At 38.9% G+C, this 21,162-nt stretch overlaps 1 protein-coding gene across 1 annotated transcript in view; it reads right to left on the bottom strand.

Annotated features, from left to right (window-relative positions):
* The window catches only part of na (sodium leak channel non-selective protein na), a 605,671-nt gene extending 584,938 nt beyond the window's left edge, over window positions 1-20,733 (bottom strand). The window contains exons 1-2 of the mRNA XM_090376183.1: window positions 20,634-20,733; window positions 14,555-14,665 (exon numbers count right to left, since the gene is read on the bottom strand). Coding sequence (XP_090232309.1) covers window positions 14,555-14,656 — 102 coding nt within the window. The 5' untranslated portion in view covers window positions 14,657-14,665; window positions 20,634-20,733. The remainder of the gene's footprint in view (window positions 1-14,554; window positions 14,666-20,633) is intronic.
* Between the last annotated feature and the right edge of the window lie 429 nt (window positions 20,734-21,162).

The following is a 21,162-nucleotide window of genomic DNA, read 5'->3' as shown; positions in this document are numbered from 1 at the left end:
GGATGATTACAAATTTACTGCTTTGATTAAGGGGATATTTGAGTGGGAGAAGACAGACTGGTTATTAATGGACACTGCTTCATGGACTAATATTATTAGTGAGATCTACCAGTGTTCAGTGCTGAGTCCATTATTGTTTTCTATATTTATTAATAATATTGAAGAAGGTATATTAGGCTTAATGTCTAAGTTTGCAGATAATACAAAGGTTGTCAGGGTGGTTAACAACAGTAATCGGGGTAAGTTGTTGCAACAAGATTTAAACAAATTAGATTGATTGGCTGAGAAATAGCAGCTGAAGTTTAACATAGATAAATGAAAGGTACTGCATATGGGTAGCAGTAATCCCAGATTAGCATTAGCAAGGGCACATGATGCAAGAAAGCAAGCTTATATAGCATCAGTCAAGAAAAAAAAAAAAAAAAACCATGCACACCCCTTCTCATTTCACTCATCAACTCACTCCAAACGTTTGTTTGTCTAGTTCTGCCTTTAATCTGTTTCAGCTATCAACTTCTACAACGACAGATGGAAGTTTGTTCCAGCAATCAAACACCCACTAGCTAAAGGCAAACTTCCGCACATCTATCCTACAACTGTCTTTCCTCAATTTGAATTTATACCCTCTCAGATGATTATTCTGAGCAAGAGGAAGAATCCCATCAGCACTGAGCACGCTCAAACCATTCAAGGCTTTATACACCTCAATCAGATCACCTTGCAGGTGCCTAGTCCCTAGACTCTGTAATTTGCTAAACTTAAGCCTTTCTTCGAAAGAGCAACCCTTTGTTCCATTCACTAATCTTGTTGCCCTTCTCTGTACTCATTCCAACAGCTCTACATCCATCTTAAAATGAGGCCTCCAGACCTGTATACAGTACTCAAGGTGTGGCATGACTATTGCCACATACAAGGAGTTAATCACCTCCTTATCCCTGATAGAAAAATTCCTGTATATCATTGACAAGACACCATAAGCTACTCTTGCAGACCGTCTCCAATGCTCAAAAAACTTCATATCTGCCTGCACAATTACCCCCAGGTCCTTTTTACTTTCTACTACTGTCTGTGCAGTACCACACAGTTATTATTATTAGCTACATGGTGCAAGGAAGCATGAGGCTCATGGTGCACCAGCCACAAAAAAAAAAAAAAAAAAAATTCTTCGAGTTACCCTGACAGAGAGAGAGAAAAGTTGAAGGGAATCACCAAGGAAGAGAAGAATGATGATATCCAGCTCAGGACCCTGGGTGTGCCAAGCCCATACTCACCAGATGTGAGCCCCTGCAGTTGATACGTTACTCTGGGGTTACTGGTTCCCATATGCAGTACTTTGCATTTGTGTGCCTCCGTAGCCAGGTGGGCAGGAGCAGCAGTGCGTAGCACATGCTTCTTGATTAGACCAGGGTTCGAGCCCGTGACCACCAAATACAGAAGATGCGGAAAGGTCAGGGAATGCCCACCGCATATCACCGAAGCAATATGGCCTTAGTTGCTAATGCTCCTAAATAACAACAACAACTTTGCATGTGTTAATGTTAAATCCTGTTGCAGCAGTGTACCGTCATTTGCGTCATTAACAACCCTGCCGACCTTCGTATTGTCTGCAAACTTGGACATTAAGCCTGATATACCATCATCAATATCATTTAGGAATACAGAAAACAACAATGGACCCAACATTGAAACCTGGGGGACTTCACTAATAACATTAGTCCAGGAAGAGCAGTGTATATTGATTACCACTCTCTGCCTTCTCCCACTCAACCATCCCATTATCCATAGCAGCTATTTACCTCCAATGCCACACTGCTACAATTTGTGCAGCAGTCTTCCATGTGCAACAGTATTAAAAGCCTTTCTAAGATCCAAATATATGATATCAAAATTATTTTTTGCATCCAGTTCCATTGTGACTACATCATAGTATCCAATCAAATTGGTCAGACAAGACTTCCCCTTAACAAACCCATACTATGTCCGAGCTATAACTGAAGTCTTGTCTAGATGATTCTGCAATGCTTCTTTAACCAGTGCCTCCATTAATTTCTCTGGAACAGAAGTAAAACTAACAGGTCTGTAATTACCTTTGTGGATTGGGGTCACATTTCCAGCTCTCATAATTATGGCTAAGGGTTTTCTTACTTTTTCTGCTGCCTCCTTTAATATAACTGGATAGATTCCATCCACCCCAGGTGCCTTTTTTATGTTTATCTTCAACAATTTCTCCTCCACTTTACTCTCAGTTATTACAAGATTATCTAGCTTACTGCCAGAGTTAAATACACCTCTGGCATTCCCTTCCTTGAATAACTCCTCATGTGTGAATGTAGATGAAAAATACTCATTTCGTTTGTTAGCTACCTGAGCAGGATCATTAGCATTAGCATTAGCATTAGCATTAGTAGAGGCATTTGATGCAAGAAAGCAAGCTTATGCAGCATCAGCCAAAAAAAAAAAAAAAAAAAACCACTTCCACTTCACCCCTCTGTTCGTTCAAAATACCTGTCCAGCTGAGCCTTAAACTTATTTAGGCTATCAACCTCCACCACAAGGGATGGAAGTCTGTTCCACCAACCAACCACCCACTGGCTAAAGGCAAATTACCGCACGTCTATCCTACATCTGTCTTTCCTCAATTTGAATTTATGCCCTCGCAGGTGATTTTTCTGAGCTAGAGGAAGAATCCCATCAGCATTGAGCATGCTTAAACCATTCAAGGCTTTATACACCTCTATCAGATCACCTCGCTGGTGCCTAGTCTCCAGACACTGTAATTTGCAAAACTTAAGCCTTTCTTCGTAAGAGCACCCCTTTGTTCCATTCACTAATCTTGTTGCCCTTCTCTGTACTTGTTCCAGCAGCTCTACATCCTTCTTGAAATGAGGCCTCCAGACCTGTATACAGTACTCTAGGTGTGGCCTGACCATCGCCTTATACAATGGAATAATCACCTCCTTATCCCTGCTGGAAAAATTCCTGTATATCATTGACAATACTCCATGAGCTACTCTTGCAGCACGTCTGCACTGCTCAGAGAACTTCATATCTGCCTGCACAACCACCCCCAAGTCCCTTTCATTCTCTACCACTGTCAGTAGTACCACAGAGTTGATACGTTGCTCTGGGGTTGCTGTTTCCCATGTGTAGTACTTTACATTTGTCAATGTTAAACTTCATTTGCCACCTCTCAGCCCATCTGCTCAACCTTTCCAGATCCTGTTGCAGCAGCATAGTGTCAGTAGTGTCCTTGACAACCCTGCCAACCTTTGTATCGTCTGCAAACTTGGACATTAAGCCCGATATACCATCATCAATATCATTTATAAATACAGAAAACAATAATGGACCCAACACTGAGCCCTGAGGGACTCCACTAATAACATCAGTCCACGATGAGCAGTGTCCATTGATTACCACTCTCTGTCTTCTCCCCCTCAACCACCCCTTTATCCATAGCAGCAATTTGCCTCCAATGTCACACTGCTCCAATTTGTGTAGCAGTCTTCCATGTGCAACAGTATCAAAAGCCTTTCTAAGATCCAAGTATATAATATCAAAGTTATTCCCTGCATCCAGTTCTTTTGTGACTGCATCATAGTATCCAATCAAGTTGGTCAGGCAAGACTTCCCCTTAACAAAACCATGCTGTGTCTGAGCTATAACTGAAGTCTTGTCTAAATGATCCTGCAGTGCTTCTTTAACCAGTGCCTCCATTAATTTTCCTGGAACAGAAGTTAAGCTCACAGGTCTATAATTACTTGTGTCAGCCTTTGATCCTCCTTTGTGAATTGGGGTCACATTTGCACATTTCCAGTCTATGGGTACCTCCCCTGAGTCCAAGGAGCTCTCATAATTATGGCTAAGGGTTTGCTTACTTCCTTTGCTGCCTCCTTTAATATAACTGGATAGATCCCATCCATCCCGGGTGCCTTTCTTGTGTTTATCTTCAACAGTTTCTCCTCCACTTTACTCCCAGTTATTTCAAGATTCTGTAGCTTACTGCTAGAGTTGAATACACCTCTGGCATTCCCCTCGCTGAATAACTCCTCATGTGTGAATGTCGATGCAAAATATTCATTTAGTTTGTTAGCTACCTGAGCAGGATCATCAACACTTGACCCATCAATATCAAGTGGACCAATCTGATTCATCCCCTTCCTTCTAGAGTTTACATAAGTAAAGAACTCTTTGCTGTTTTTCTTTGCATCCCTTGCCAAGGATTTCTCGTAATCTGCCTTCGCCTGCCTAACCTCCTTTGTAACTTGGTTGCATATCAACTTGTATCTATCATAGGCTTCTGTGTCATGTGTTAATTTGTATGTATCCCATGCATTTTTCTTCTCTGCCATATGCCTCATTAGTTCATCTGACATCCATTTTGGCCTAAACCTTGAACAATATTTCTTAGTTGGTATGTAAAGCCTAGTAGCTTCCAAGATAAGTTCTTTGAATGCTTCCCATTTTGAATTTGCTGTTGGTAACATCATCAGTTGGTCCCACTGTATAGAATTTAAATACTGTCTCAGTCCATCATAGTCGCCTTTACGGAAGCAATAACCCTTCCCTTTACCCCTAATGGTAGTTACCTCTTTGAGTAAATCCCACTTCAGCACACTGTGATCACTGCCACCTAGTGGTTCATTTATCTGCAGATTCCTAATGTATGAAGAATCACTGCTGATAATCAAATCAAGAGTATTACTCCCTCTAGTTGCCTCCCGAACATGCTGATGTAGAAAACAATCATCCAATAAATCCACAAAAGTGCTGCTAGTGTGTGAGTAACCAGCCCCCAAATTCCAGTCAATATCTGGGAAATTAAAATCTCCCATTATAAGACACTCTGATTTACTGGCCCACTCTATTTCCCTGTACAGTTCCTTATTATACTCATCAGAGTAATTAGGCCTATAGCACACTCCTACTCTCAATTTTGATCTCCCAATGTTTATGTCACACCAAACTGACTCCACACTGCACTGTCCAGCGATGTCGACTGGCTTCACTTCCTTGGTTTTTATGTGTTTCTTAACTAATAGCATAACCCCTCCTCCCTTCCTATCCTGTCTATCCTTCCTGTAGACGTTGTACTCCCCAAATTGCAGTTCTGCATCCCTTATATCTGTGTGACACCACGTCTCTGATATCCCAACAATATCTGCCTTCGATGTTTTGAGCAATACCTCAAATTCATCAAATTTATTTACTAAACTCCTAGCATTGGTGTACACGCAAGTATACCTGCACCTGTTTCTATTCTTAGCTACCCTAACACAACCCATGTGTTTACTTGTACCGCAATGGCTCCCAGCAGTCTCTGAAATACCATGCATCTTGTTTTTCAGGCTTCTGCTCATTCTAATAGAAGCAGTGCAAGAATCTCTTTCACCTCTGCCAGTGGCTACTGTCAATCTATTGGTCTTTGTCTCCCCCCAAGCTAGCAGTTTTCCGACCCACCTAACACTGCCTCGATAGCATCAGCAAATATTCTTGCACCCTTTCTATTTAAGTGTATCCCATCCCTGTAGAAGCAATCTCTCCTGTTAACAAGTACAGTCCAGGCTGAAAAAAATTCTACCCCTTGAGCCTTGCAAAATCTTTCCAGGGCCGAATTGATCGACAAGGCTCTCATCATATACTCCCTCCTATCGTGTCTGGGCAGAATTGCAGACACTTTCAAATTCAACCCTAATTCTTGGCTTTTGTTCAACAGTGACCTGTACTTGTTAAGTAATTCTGCCGGTCTCCTACTCTTAATATTATTAGTGCCAACGTGTACAACTATATCACCTTTTGTGCCCTTAAAAGATGATATTCGCTCTACAACGTCATCAACCTTTGCCCCTGGCAGACATACCCTGGTCCTGTTCCACCTATCTTTTTTACAAAGCATGTTCCCCGTTTCCCTGACAATAGAGTCACCAACAATTACTAGTTCCTTCGGGACCAGCGCATTCTGCCTTAGGGGTTGTCTCTGTGTCACGCGATGCCCAAGTGCAAGCTCTGGCGTTGATGTGGGCAGCTGAGAGCTTGATGGGCCCCTCAATTTAGTTTCTTCGAGGGCATCCACCCTGTCCTTCAAGCTCTCATATAGGCCCACAAGAACGCCGAGTTGTTGCCTGATATCGATACACTCCTTGCATCGCGCACACACAAAGACATCCCCCTTGGCAGTATCATGTCGCGTACCCGATTGCTCTGCAAACATCAAGCAAACAGTGCATTTTATAAGGCTGTGAGTCAGAGGACAACTGCCCCCCTCAGTTCTGCTCTGAGCCACAGCACTTCCATTAGCTTGAGCCTTTTGCTTTGCTGCTCTGGTCTGAGTCATGATTCTATTAATTTATTAATTAATTATGTTATGTTATTAATTATATTACGTTTGTAATCTAAGTCGTTATATGCATTTATTTAAACGTACAATTTAACTGCTAACGAAGTTCAACTAACGCTATCTAGTACAGTATATAACCTACGGTATATCTAGTACGGTATCACAATGGCGGGAAAGTTACTAACGGTAACGGTAGTTACGAACACGTGGAAACCCTTACCGATACTTTTACAAGGCCGAGTAAAGAATAAATACACCAGATTAATCAAAAAATCACAAAATAATGTTATACTACTAAATTTAAATCAAAAGTTTTAGAAAAACAATAATTTCAAATCAATAAATAAGAAAAATCCACTTAGCGGCTTTGAACACGACCGTCACTAGTGGCCTCGTCAGCAGACTCTCCCCAGCAGATCATCAACAGTTCAACCAGCGATATCAAGTGGACCAATCTGATTCATCCCCTTCCTTCTAGAGTTTACATAAGTAAAGAACTGTTTGCTGTTTTCCTTTGCATCCTTTGCCAAAGATTTCTTGTAATCTGCCTTTGCTTGCCTAACCACCTTTGTAACTTGGTTACAGACCAGCTTATATCTATCATAGTCTTCTGCATCACCTGTTAATTTATATGTATCCCATGCTAATCCCAGGGACTCACATCTGGTGAGTATGGGCTTGGCACACCCAGGGTCCTGAGCTGGATATCATCATTCATCTCTTCCTTGGTGATTCCTTTCTACTCTCGCTCTCTCTCTCAGGGTAACTCGGGATTTTTTTATTTTGGCTTGTGCAGCATAAGCCTCACGCTTCCTTGCACCATATGGCTGCTAATAATAATAATTTTTCTTCTCTACCATATGTCTAATTATTTCATCTGACATCCATTTAGGCCTAAATCTTGAACAATATTTCTTAGTTGGTATGAAAAGCCTAGTAGTTTCCAAGATTATTTCTTTGAATGCTTCCCATTTTGAATTTGCTGTTGGTAACATAATCAGTTGGTCCCATCGTATAGAATTTAAATACTATCTCTAAAATCCTTCCCTTTACCCTTGATGGTAGTTACCTCTTTGAGTAAATCCCACTTCAGCACACTGTGATCACTGCCACCTAGTGGTTCCTTTATCTGCAGATTCTTGATGCATGAAGAATCATTACGGATAATCAGATCAAAGGTATTACTCCCTCTAGTTGCCTCCCGAATATGCTGCTGTAGAAAATAATCATCCAATAAATCCACAAAAGCCTTGTAAGTATGTGAGTGGCCAACCCACAAATTCCAGTCCGTGAAATTAAAATCCCCCATTATAAGACACTCTAATTTACTGGCCCACTCTATTTCTCTGCACAATTGCTCATTATACTCATCAGATTCGTTAGGTCTATAACACACACACACCTACTCCCATTTTTCCTTTCCCAGTGCTTTTGTCACACCAAACAGATTCAAAATTGCATTGTCCACCAATATCAATTGGATGCACTTAGATTTTATGTGTTTCTTAACTAACAGCGTAACCCTCCTCCCTTCCTGCCTAGGTGACCTGTGTGTAGTACCACAGAACAGTTGAAAATAAAAAAGACCTGGGTGGTAACTGTGCAGTGAGATATGAAGTTCTCTGAGCAATGCAGACAAGCTGCCAGGCCAGCTCATGGAGTTTTGTCTATGATACACAGAAATTTTGCTAGCAGGGATAAGGAGGTGATTGTCCCCTTGTAAAAGGCAATGGTCAGGCCATACCTTGAATACTGTAAACAAGTCTGGAGGCCTCATTTTAAGGATGTAGAGTTGCTGGTACGAGTGAAGAGAAGGTCAACGAGATTGGTTAGTGGAATGAAGGGTTGCTCTTACCAAGAAAGACTTAAGTTCTGCCAATTGCAGCATCTGGAGACCAGGCACCTGCAAGATGATCTAATTCAGGTGTATGAGGAATGGCTTGAGCAAGCTCAATGCTGATGGGATTCTTCCTCTTGCTCAGATTACTCACACCTGAGGGGACATAAATTCAAATTGAGAAAAGACATTTGTAGAATAGATGTGCATGCAGAAATTTGTCTTTAACCAGCAGGTGGTTGATAGTTGGAACAAACTTCCATCTGTCGTAGCAGAGGTCGAAAACTTAAATAAGTTCGAGGCAGAACTAGACAAGCATTTGGAGTGAATGGATAGGTGAAACGAGAAGGGTTTTTTTTTTTTTGTTTTTTTTTTTAAACAAGAAAGCAAGCTTTCTTGCTTTCTTGTATCATATGCCTCTACTAATGCTATATTCAAACTAAGGAAGGATGGTTGCAGGACAGATGTGCAGAGGTTTACCTTCAGCCAGGAGGTGGTTGATTGTTGGAACAAACTTACATCTGTTGTTGTGGAAGTGGGAAGTTTGAATAAATTCAAGGAAAAACTACACAACTTAAAGGGGATAGACAAGTGATGCTGGAGTCAGAGGTGTTTTTTTTTTTTTTTTTTTTTGCTGATGCTTTATAAACTTGTTTTCATCAATGCTGCTAATAATATTTCATCTTGTCTTATATAGGATGTTATTGGTGGCACTGCTCCTTTTTTTTTTTTTCTTGATTTGGTAGTTGTTGGCGCATCGGCTTCTGTGGCCATATTGGACCTCCCAAGGTTTTTGCAGTACTTTGATCCAAGCCCGAGGCGGGAATCGAACCCGCGACCTTTGGGTTGCCGGGCAGGTACTTTACCCACTCGGCTAGCCCGGTCGGCAAAGGCACTGCTCCTGTAGGAGTTGTAAGCTTAAGGCTTACTATATAAAAAAAAAAAAAAAAACATTTGGTGGATGAACGTTACTACACAGTTATAAGGGCGCCTCCGTAGCTAGGTGGGAAGGAGCAGCAGTGCGTAGCCCACGCTTCTTGATTAGACCAGTGTTCGAGCCCATCACCACCAAATACGGAAGATGTGGAAAGGTCAGGGAATGACCACTGCATATCCCGGAGCAATATGGCCTTAGTTGCTAATGCTCCTAAAAACCAAACAACAAACACAGTTATAAGACGGCATGCAAATTTCGGGCGGAATTACGACGAATATTTCTATTAATGGTGGGGGGGGTCGGTAAAGGGTTCAAGGTATGCCGGGAAGTCGTGGTTATATATAAGGTTGTTAGAAAGAAAAGTAAAGGAGTTAATGATAGAGGGAGTGGCAGAGTAGTGGTTAGTTAGTGATGAAGTGAGAAATGAAGTCGTGGTTAGTAATGGAGTGAGTAACAAAGTGGAAGTTAGTAATGGAGTTAATAATAGAGGGGATAATAAGTGCTAGTGAGGAAGAGTTCTGGAGACGTAGTCTGGTTTTACCAAGACTAGTCGTGAAATTATGGGAGACAGTCAGTCGGGAATCGGCAAGCTTTTTGCTGGATTTCAGAAAGGAGAAATTTCCAGCCAACATAAAAGGGTTATTCAGTCAACTAGGTTCAAGGCAGCAAGGAGGAATCGTGGTGAGTTGAGAGGAAGATAGGAATTAAAAGCCAGGTATTAGATGAGGAAGTCGTCACAGAAGGTATGGGAAGGTCAAGGTGCTGACCCTAAAGCACTGAAAAATATAACTTATTGTAAGTACTGTTTGGTATTATTATTTCTAATAATGCTATTTGGAAAGAAAAAGGCATTCTGGAGTCCTAAAGTACTATTGGTTTGTTTAGCCTAGAGAATAGCTGGACTAACAGTTTGAGACTGTAGTGAAACCTTTAGTTAGATTGTCAATTAGATTAGAGAAGAGATATTCTAAATGGAATTGTTGTAATCATTTTTTGTTTTGGAAAACTTCCATAATAGGAAAAGTTGTGGATAAATTTTTGTATAAATTTGTTTGTTTGTTCTATAATTAAACATGTTAAGTTTATCAGGTGTTGTTCATTGTCTCACTCAATATCTGGCAAAAGGTATAAGTAAGCCTGAAATTTTCTGATGCAGTCAGTGGCCCAAAAGATAACCAGTGTTACCTAAAATTAAAATAAGCATTCTCACTATAATTAAAATAAGAAAAGCAGGGGCTTACAAATTTGGTGCACCAGCCAGCGTCTTACAAAAATAGCAGAAGCTTACCGAGTTCTATTGGCAAACAAATTGGCTTGCCCAAATAGTCCTGTAATGGTTTTCTGAGTGGGCTGAGACCAAGAGGTGAGACCAAGGCAATCTGAACTGCAATCATATTGGCATTTCAGAAAAAAAAAAAAGAGGGGGGCATTATTTTTTAATTAAAGTGGTCCCAGTCAAACCTATGGCAACCCCGCTGTCAGTTTCACATAATTTAGCGCTCTAATATACTCCCTCTCCTGTTTGCCCAATTACAGGGAAGGAAAAACTGACACGACCAAAACAGATAGATATGAAAAAACTGAAGATAATCAAAATACATAAAAAATAAATATAATAAAATATCAAAGTCCAAACTTCATCACAAAGAGCTACATCTGTTCAGAATCTGTTGGAAAGCCAGTAGTGCAAGGAGCTGCCGAGAACAGAACTGCTAGCACAAGGAGCTGGAGCTGCAGTGGATATAGCAGACTCATGCCTCCACAAAGCAAGGCCTTTCAGAGCGACTACACAGAACTTTAGGTAATCTGGCACAACATCATACCATATTACCAATACAGGGCTTCAAGATGCAGAAGAGTCTTCCACCTAACAAAAATAGCAGTTGCAAAGGCCTGGAAAGCCAAAAAGTTCTCCTGTTTATCGACTAGAATCATCTCACAGCCTTCTGCCATAAGACTGAGATTACTCACGTGAGATACCAATTCAGCTCACAGATCACTATGTTCCTCACAGTTGCACATAATATGTTCCCATGATTCCCTTTTGCCATAATGGAAACTAGATCTTTCAGTGATTCCTAAATCGTGCAACTTTGCATTAATTGAACCATGACCAGTCAATAGGAACATAGCTTGTAAGTTTGGTACAAACCATTTAAACTTTATTGAGGCTGCATTTCTTATATCTGGGAAAAATTTTTGTGCACTCCATCCTCTATCATAAACACAACAACGCTCCTGCTAGACATTTACCAGAGCATCCCAGATTCTTGCTTTTTCCTTAATGGGATCTGCCAAGATGTCCACCTCTATATTCAGGAAAGAGCTGGAAATGCCATGGTGGACAGAGTAAGCCAACGCACAATAGACCAAATGCAGATCAATAGGCAATTTTCCAGTCACAACCTACAGACAGAGCTGGAGTCGACACAGTCCTGCATGCCATGCACATCCTAAGGAGCATTACTCTTTGAATGGAACTGAGTTTCCTAGCAAAGACATTTTGACTTATGCACTCAAACCAAATTGGTCCACCATACGTTACCATCAGGATAAATACATATTCATATAGCAAGTTCAGAGCCTTACCTTTTATTCCCCAGCCAACCCTAGTGATTCGAGTAATCATCCCAATAAATTTCCTCACCTGTTCTGATAGATATGTAACGTGCGAGTTGAAAGTCAAATATCATCAAGCATAATGCCTAGTATTTTAATTGACATGCCAATTTTAGGCTTGATCCATTCATTCTCACAACTGGGGGTCTTCTATCCAAAAAATGACCCTTGAAGACCACTGTCCTTGTTTTGATTCTGATACAGTCAGTTTATGTAACCTATACCAGTTATTAAGTTCAAGCAAAACCTAATGTGACCTGGTTTTTAGTTGTGTCCATGAATTTCCTTCATTAGGCAGCACAAGATCATCAGCATACACCACCATCTCTGTATGCTCAAAGTCCTTACGCAATCAGCGCCCTCCAAAACTAGGTTCAACATTAGTAGTCCAAAAACCGATCATTGTGGACATCCCCTGGTCACTTCTCGTATAATGGAACCAACCAATGACTTAACAATCACCGTACGATGCATGAAGTAGTCCTTTACCACCCAAAAGATCTTAGTTCAACAGCCTGAAAGTGGCAACATCATAAGAACGCTGTTCCATTGGAATCAAAAGCTCCCTCAAAGTCAATAAAGACTGCAGGGGCATACTTTACTGTTCGAGCCTAATATGTAGCTCAGCAATGCCCGAAATGCATCTTCTGTTGAATGACCTCGAGTAAACCCATATTGTCTGCCAGACCAGTGTAAGTTTTTTTCGGTATAATCCATACTCTGTCTCACCAGACGGAGTAGTGAATCCTAAAAATTTACATGACATTACCAACAATGATTGTGAAGCTGAATGAAACTTTTTTAAACTATCAATAATAAAAAACAAATTTCGATCAACCATGGTAGAAGAAAGACCGAATTATCTTTCTATTCTCTTCATAGAAAATGATATTACAAAATTATTGTTATATATGAAAAGACAAACAAAGCGTATGCAGCCAAAACATCTAGAAAAAAAGTATTATAGAGGTGTGTCAGGCAGTTAATTAATAAAAATACAGTATTACATTATTTTGGGATGTCTGTAGTATTTATCAGCTTTTTTAAATTTGTAATTTGTTGCGATTTATTTTCTCATTCTAAATAAATATTCACTTCCATACATAATTTTATATTCTTTTTCTTAAAGAGAGCCTCAAAAATTGTATAAGCTTCAAACCCCACAAAACCTGGATTTGCCCCTGCTGGTCATCTTATGGGAATGGATTAATTAAGGAAACACTAAGGATAATATCTAAATGTAATCTAATCTAAAATTTTAATACTAAAGGTAATATCTAAATTTAATCTAATCTAAAATTTTAATATAAAAACACCAAAAATTTATTTTAACCTAACTTGGCAACTGGCCACCTTCCCTTCCACTAAAATCCTTGATTTCGAGAAAGGCAGAGAATGTTTGCATTGCCAGGATACCTGCCCATCCACTGAGTGGAAGAGGCCAACAAGCCTTAAAACAGTGCCATCTGGGTGGTGGTACCCACTGAGAAGGGCGCCTCCATAGCCAAGTGGGAAGGAGCAGCAGTGCGTAGCACACGCTTCTTGATTAGATCGGAGTTCGAGCCCATCACCACCAAATATGGAGGATGCGGAAAGGTCAGGGAATGACCACCGCATATTCCCGGAGCAATATGGCCTTAGTTGCTAATGCTCCTAAAAACCAAATAACATAACAAATAACGGTACCCACTGAGAATAAGTAACAGTAGTCTTCTCTATTAGAGAAGCATTACTTATTCAAAATAGTGCAATACCTGGTATCTCATTGTGAAGGTAGCCACAACATGAGATATAATTAAAATGATGCCTTTACACTACGTATGTAGTTTAATTTTATGGGTTAACTAGTGTGTATCTACACCAATATTATACAGTTAATTTAAACCCATATGGAATTATGCCTTGTGAATTTAGTCTTTAAATTCCTTAGGTCTGTATTATCAAATAACCTTATTTCTCTAAAACTTGTAACAGTCATTGATAAGGCCACCTCACAAAATCACCTTCACAACATTGCACAATAAAAAATAGCACAATGAAGCACAGCTTAATATAAAATAATAGAAAAGCTAACTTTAAAGAGCCAACCAATTTTTCTTCTTGGAAATAAAATCAATATATACTATATTTTAAAATAAATTTCTGATGATGTCATGTTAAACAAGAACAAACTTTCTCGATGAAATATGCAAATGAAAGTCAGCCCATTTTCAAGTCAGAAACCATAATGATAAATTTCGGCTGAATTCTGTAATAATAAATAAATAAATTTCCTAATTACTATGAAGAGGGGTGGTACATGACTGGTCATCATATGGGAATGAATTAATTAAGCAACACTAATACTGGGCAAGACTACATTGTTTTATTGAAAATGTTACAATTCCATTCAAAACACCTCAATAGAAACATTTCTTGGAACATCACCAAATTGCTTAAATGTTTCTATTGAGCTATTTTCAATAAAACTACTTAGTCTTTCACATGGTATATTAGTGTTACTTAATTAATTCATTCCCATAAACTAAATTCCATTTATGCTTGGTATGCTATTTTGTAACTGTTTTTACTGCAGCTGATATACCAGCACAACAATTAATGATGGATCATACATTTTTTGTAGCAGCTAACAAGTTTGGTCATGCATTGTACATACCGGTGTTCAAATACATTATCCCAGGTGCACAGCCAGACAAAATTCTAAATATTAATAAAAAAACTGAAAATAACTCAGAACGCTAATACCAACATATATACAAATACATGTATTCTATTTAAAGACCTTTATAGAAGTTAAATATTTACAATAATTACACCCAGATACCTTGTTTACCCATTCAATATCTGCATTTTCATTAAGACTCTCATCGGGCCCATAATCAGCAAGAATTGGCTCACCTCGCACACTCTGTTTCCGACCTAACATTGCTGTAGCCTGAAAAACATAAAAAATAACATATAAAAGACTAAAGTATCTACTTGTCCATTTGAGAGAGAGAGAGAGAGAGTTGACTATTTTAGTATTGGTAGTAATAAGCTAGATGTATAAAGTTAAAAAACAAAATTTGTTATTTTTGTATTATGCTACTTTCTGTATTGTTTGACACAAGTCCATGCTTAGACACTTTCTTCTAGATAGAAAGCTGAATAAAAGAAGTCCCTGACGAATGAATATTTTGAGGTCTTTAATACTTAATCTGTTATCAAATTTTGGCATAAGCTAAGACTTTGGACCTGGCCATCTGGGAGGGGCTTGCCATTTCTGTCTGTGATGATAAAAATTTATAATTACAATTTTACATTGACAATTGTAATTTGGAGCATCTTTGGTTTAAGATCTCATGATGACTAAATCTGGCCATGTATATGTATGTTTCTATGGTCCCTGGGAAGCTTTTAGGAGCAACTGCAATTCTTTTGCTCGCCCACCCTCATAGAAATATATATATAAGTTCTTCGTGCATTTTCAATTTTGGTAAGTTCTGTTCTTGTTCCCCTTCCATATATATCTCTGTACTGTCAACTGTAAAATACATGCCATCCACATAAATCATCCCACTCTTCTTCTACTTCTGTTTACTTTAGTTTCTATTAATTTTGATTAAAAAATTTTAACTAAATTTTATTTTTTACTTATGCTTTGTCTGCACCTTTACTGACATATTTTACATCAGAAATAGAGACATAACAGGAGAGACTGCTTCTACAGGGATGGGATACACTTAAATAGAAAGGGTGCAAGAATATTTGCTGATGCTATTGAGGCAGTGTTAGGTGGGTCAGAAAACTGCTAGCTTGGAGGGATTCACAGACTAAATGATTAATGGCAGCTGCAGGCAGAGGTGCAAGTGATCCTTGCACTGCTTCTATTATAATCAGCAGCAGCCTAGAGAGCAAGTTTCTGGGGACTTCAAGAGCTGCTGGGAATCACCATGGAACAAGTAAATACACGGGCTGTGTTAGGGTAACTAAGAGTAAGAACAAGTGCATGTATATTTGCATGTACACTAATGCTACAAGTATAGTAAATAAAATTGATGAATTTGAAGTGCTGATCAAGACACCAAAGGCAAATATTGTTGAGATATCAGAGACAGTGTCTCATAGATATAAGCAGTGCAGAATTGGAATTTGGGAAGTACAATGAATACAGAAAGGACAAACAGAGTAGGAAAGGAGAAGGGGTTATAATGTTAGTTAAGAAACACATAAAATCTAAGGAAGTGCATCCAGTTGGCTAGGATGGACAGTGCAATGTTGAGTCTGTTTGGTGTGACATAAGCACTGGGAAAGGGATAATGAGAGTAGGAGTATGTTATAGGCCTAATTACTCTGATGAGTACAATGAACAGTTGTGCAGAGAAATAGAATGGGCCAGTAAACCACAATGTCTTGTAATGGGGGATTTTAACTTTCCAGATATTGACTGGAACTTGTGGGTTCGTCCCTCACATGCTAGCAAGACTTTTGTGGATTTATTGAAGGATTGTTTTCTACAGCAACATGTTCGATGGGTCAACCAGAGGGAGTAATACCCTTGATCTGATTATCAGCAGTGATTATTCATGCATTAAGAATTTGCAGATAAAGGAACCACTAGGTGACAGTGATCACAATGTACTGATGTTGGATTTACTTAAAGATATAACTACCATCGAGGGTAAAGGGAAGGGTTTTTGTTTTCGTAAAGGTGACTACAGTGGTCTCAGACAGTTTTTAAATTCTATACAGTGGGATCAACTGATGATGTTACCAACAGTGAATTCTAAATGGGAAGACTTCAGGGACTTAATTTTGGAGGCTACTAGGCTTTTCATACCAACTAAGAAATACTATTCAAGGTTCAGGCCTAAATGGATGTCAGATGAATTAATGAGGCTCGTGGCAGAAAAGAAAATGCATGGGTTGCATATAAATTATCAGGTGACACAGAATCCTACGGCAGATATAAGCTAGTCTGTAATCAAGTCACAAAAGAGGTTAGGCAGGCGAAGGTGCAGATTACAAGAAATCTTTAGCAAAGGATGCAAAGAAAAACAGCAAAGAGCTCTTTACTTATGTAAACTCTAGAAGGAAGGGGATGAATCAGATTGGTCCACTTAACGTAGATGGTTCGACTATTGATGATCCTGCTCAAGTAGCTGATAAATTGAATGTTTATTTTGCATCTGCATTCCCACATGAGCAGTTATTCAAGGAGGGAATGCCAGAAGTTTATCAAACTTTGACAACAAGATAAGTGATTTTTTAATAATTGAGAGCAAAGTGGGGTTGAAATTGTTGAAGTTAAACATAAAAAAGGCACCTGGATAAAAAAACCATTATAACTGGATAAAAAAAATTTATCCAGTTATAATGAAGGAGGATGCAAGGGAAGTAAGCAAACGCTTAGCCATAATTATGAGAGCATCCTTGGACTCAGGGGAGGTCCCCGTGGACTGGAGGTGTGCAAATGAATCCCCAATTCACCAAGGGAGTTCAAAGGGTGACACAAATAATTCTAAACCTGTTAGTTTAACTTCTGTTCCAGGGAAAACAATGGAGTCACTGGTTAAAGAGGTGATACAGGATCACCTAGGCAAGACAGCAGTAATAGTTCAGACACAGCATGGATTTGTTAAGGGGAAGTCTTGTCTGACCAATTTGATTGGATACTACGATATGGTCACAAAGGAACTGGATGCAAAGAATAATTTTGATATCATATACTTGAATTTCAGGAAAGCTTTTGATACTGTTGCACACGGAAGACTGCTATATAAATTGGAGCAGTATTGGCATTAAGGACAAATTACTGCAATGGATAGAGAGATGGTTGAGTGGGAGACAGCAGAGAGTTGTAATAAAAGGACACTGCTCAACATGGACTTACGGTATTAGTGGAGTTCTCCCCCCCCCAGGGTTCGGTGCTGGGCCCATTGTTGTTTTGTGTATTTACCAATGATATCGATGAAGGTATATCAGGCTTAATATCCACATTTGCAGATGATACAAAGGTTGGCAAGGTTGTTAATGACAATAAAGACAGTATCCTACTGCAACAGGATCTAGAAAAGTTGGGCAGATGTGCTGAGAAGTGGCAACTGAAGTTCAATGAAGAAATACTAGTAGAAATGCAAAGTACTCCATACGGGTAGCAGTAACCCAAGAGAAACATACCAACTATGTGCTACTACACTCGGGGAGGTAGAGAATGAAAAAGACTTCGGGTAATTGTGCAGTCAGATATGAAGTTCTCTGAGCAATGCAGATGGGCTGCCAGAGCAGGTCACGGAGTTTTGTCAATGATATATAGGAATTTTGCTAGCTGGGACAGGGAGGTGATAATCCTGTTATACAAGGCAACGGTCAGGCCACACCTAGAGTACGGTGTACAGGTCTGGAGGCCTCATTTTAGGAAGGATGTAGAGTTGCTAGAACGAGTACACAGAAGGGCAACAAGATTGGTAAGATGAATGAGGGGGTGCGCTTGAGAAGAAAGTCTTAAGTTCTGCAAATTGCAGCATCTGGAGACCAGGCACCTGCGAGGTGATCTGATCGAGCTGTATAAGGCCTTGAATGGTTTGAGCAGGCTCAATGCCGACGGGAAACACTCTACTTGCTCAGATTAAGAACCTCAGGGGGCACAGATTCAAATTGAGGAAAGACAGTTGTAGAATAGATGTGCGGAAGTTTGCCTTTAGCCAGCGGTAGTTGATTGCTGGAACAGACTTCCATCTGTTTCAGATGGAAGTCTGTTCCAGCAATAAATTTAAGGTTGAACTAGACAAACATTTGGAGTGACCGGATGGGTGAAATGGGAAGGGCTTTTTTTTTTTTTTTGCCTGATGCTGTATAAGCTTGCTTTCTTGCATCATATGCCTCAACTAATGCTAATGCCTGTCTCTGGTAACTCTCCCCCCCCCCCATACACACACACTTCATGGCTTCCATCAAGTGAACATATGAGGTGATATTTTCGTAAATACCTCTTGAAAATAATATTGAAGTTTCTAACCCTGACATTATTTTGATAACATTGTTAAACATTTTTTTGTTATAAAGCAAAACCTTTTTTAACCTTCTGTTGCTAACATGACATTTGACAGATGCCAATTTTTTAAATTTTTCTGTAATTTTTTTTAAATTTGTAAATGGAATAAAATTCTTCCATATGTTCTCTAACTCGATATACAGTATTTTCTGTTTTCATTTGTATATAGTACGAATTATAAGGCATTAAATTTTTGTTTCGTGAGCTGACAAAAATACAGACATTCACACTGCATCTGTCAGATACCATGCAAGCTTCTGAGTTGCAATCTGGGGGATCAGTAACCTTGAAGTTTCTAAAAAATATATATGATAAAAACTTAATTATTATTTTTCAGTGCAGTAAAGAAAATAAACTTTACAGTTTCTGTTAAGTTTCTGGCAAATATTGCCATTGAATATCTCAAAAGGAACAATTTCTATGAAAAGAAATCTTATGATCTGTATATTGGGAAAAAATAGATCAAAATAAACTTTGTGCTCCCACATATCTGTTTTATGCACCGTGCATAATGACACTTTGAGGATGAGTGAATGGTTCCTTTGCTTTCACATTTTTGGCATAGCCGAAAATGTGAAAGTAAAAGAACCATTTTTGGTTGGTGCAGCATAAGCCTGAGGCTTATGCTGCACCAACCAAAAATGGTTCTTTTGCTTTCACATTTTTGGCATAGCCGAAAATGTGAAAGTAAAAGAACCATTTTTGGTTGGTGCAGCATAAGCCTGAGGCTTATGCTGCACCAACCAAAAAAATATTTTTTGAATTACCCCGAGAGAGAGGGAGAAAATCACCAAGAAAAAGAAGAATGATGATATCCAGCTCAGGACCCTGAGTGTGCCAAGCCCATACTCACCACATGTGAGCTCCGACTGGGGGTAATTGTGCAGTCACATATGACTGTTTCAGCTATGCCCACTGTATACATAGTTTGCACTCTTCGTGGTCATCCCATAGCCAGTGACGGACCAAGGTATTTTCATGCCCCAGGCAAAAGATTTTTTTCGGCGACCCCTTTACTAAGAATATATATATATATTTTTTTCATGATTTGTAAAATTTGGTGCCCCTTGAAGAACGGCACCCAGGGCAAGGGCCCTGCTAGCCAGTGCTTTAATCTGGCACTGCCAATAGCCAGAGTAAAAATTGAATTACCAGTTTAGCAACCTCAGATATACTCATTACCCTTATTTAAAAACTTCTCAGAAAATTTCCTTCGAGAAAGGTTTTATTTTTATCATTTTGAATTATTCAGTGGGTTACACAAAAATTCAACAAATCCAGCAGAATGGAATACATTAAAGGCACTTTGCTAAACATTTTAAAAAGAGAAAAAATCAACAAACTGTGCTTGTTGCAACAAAACACAGCAAACTGTGCAACAAACTCTCACAAGTATACAAATAACTTGGTAATATGAGCTTAAAAACTCATATTTTATATTTTCAAGTTAATCCCCCCCCCCCATCGGAAAAACTGGTTATCGGCGTTGAACATGGTGAAAAAATTCATCTTGCATAGAAAAAGCTACAATATGCTTATCGTTTAGTGATGGGCAGCGTCCAAACAGTAATCCACGGAAATCCAGAAAACTGCCATAAAAAATACAAAAATGTTCATTTTCTCAAATATCCAGATGAAACAGTAAAATTTTGTCATTTTGACAGGTTTCCTCAATCTATGCTACAGATAAATAATTTTTACCGAAGAAATTATGAATCCATCTCGTGACTATTACACATATCATAAACTTGCGAACAGAACTAACTTAGCTGTCTTTAAAGATATTTTCTAAAATATTTTAACTAAATAATTATTAATGAATCTCGTAAATACGTCTATCATAAACTTTCATGTTCAGGATTCAACTCACCAGCTTAATTTAATTTTAAGGATACCTGTATGCTAAAAACAAAACACCTTCGTATCTGGCATCCTATCACGTAAACAAAAACAAATCGGATGAAGATGTTTCGGATACTCCACTGGAAAACAGGGATGATTACCAGAGGAACAACTACAAGAGTGCCAGCTATAAGATGCTGTATGCATTTCTATAAAAACTAATAAACAAAAAAAAAATTCATTAGCCACACCATGTTTCACAATGTTACATCCCAGCAAAAAATATATTTCATATCATTATATTAAGGTCACCAGTAATTTATTACGTGAAACTGTGTTTGTATTTGTAAATTGCGGTTCACTGACAAAAAGCCCACACGAAAATTCGGCACAGAAAAAAAAAACTGTCATAAATGCCCACATGAAAAATACCCACACGGAAAATTGTTCACACGAATAAATGCTCAAATTTCTCACATTATTTTTAGGTTACAAAAAAAAAAAAAAAAAATTATTTCATATTTCAAAACGCAACAAAATGTTGAATTTCTATATTT

Source organism: Mastigoproctus giganteus, chromosome 6 (genome assembly GCF_048544385.1).
Source record: "Mastigoproctus giganteus isolate SK-2022 chromosome 6, ASM4854438v1, whole genome shotgun sequence".
NCBI lineage: Eukaryota > Metazoa > Arthropoda > Arachnida > Uropygi > Thelyphonidae > Mastigoproctus > Mastigoproctus giganteus.
This window is presented reverse-complemented; position numbering and strand designations above follow the sequence as displayed.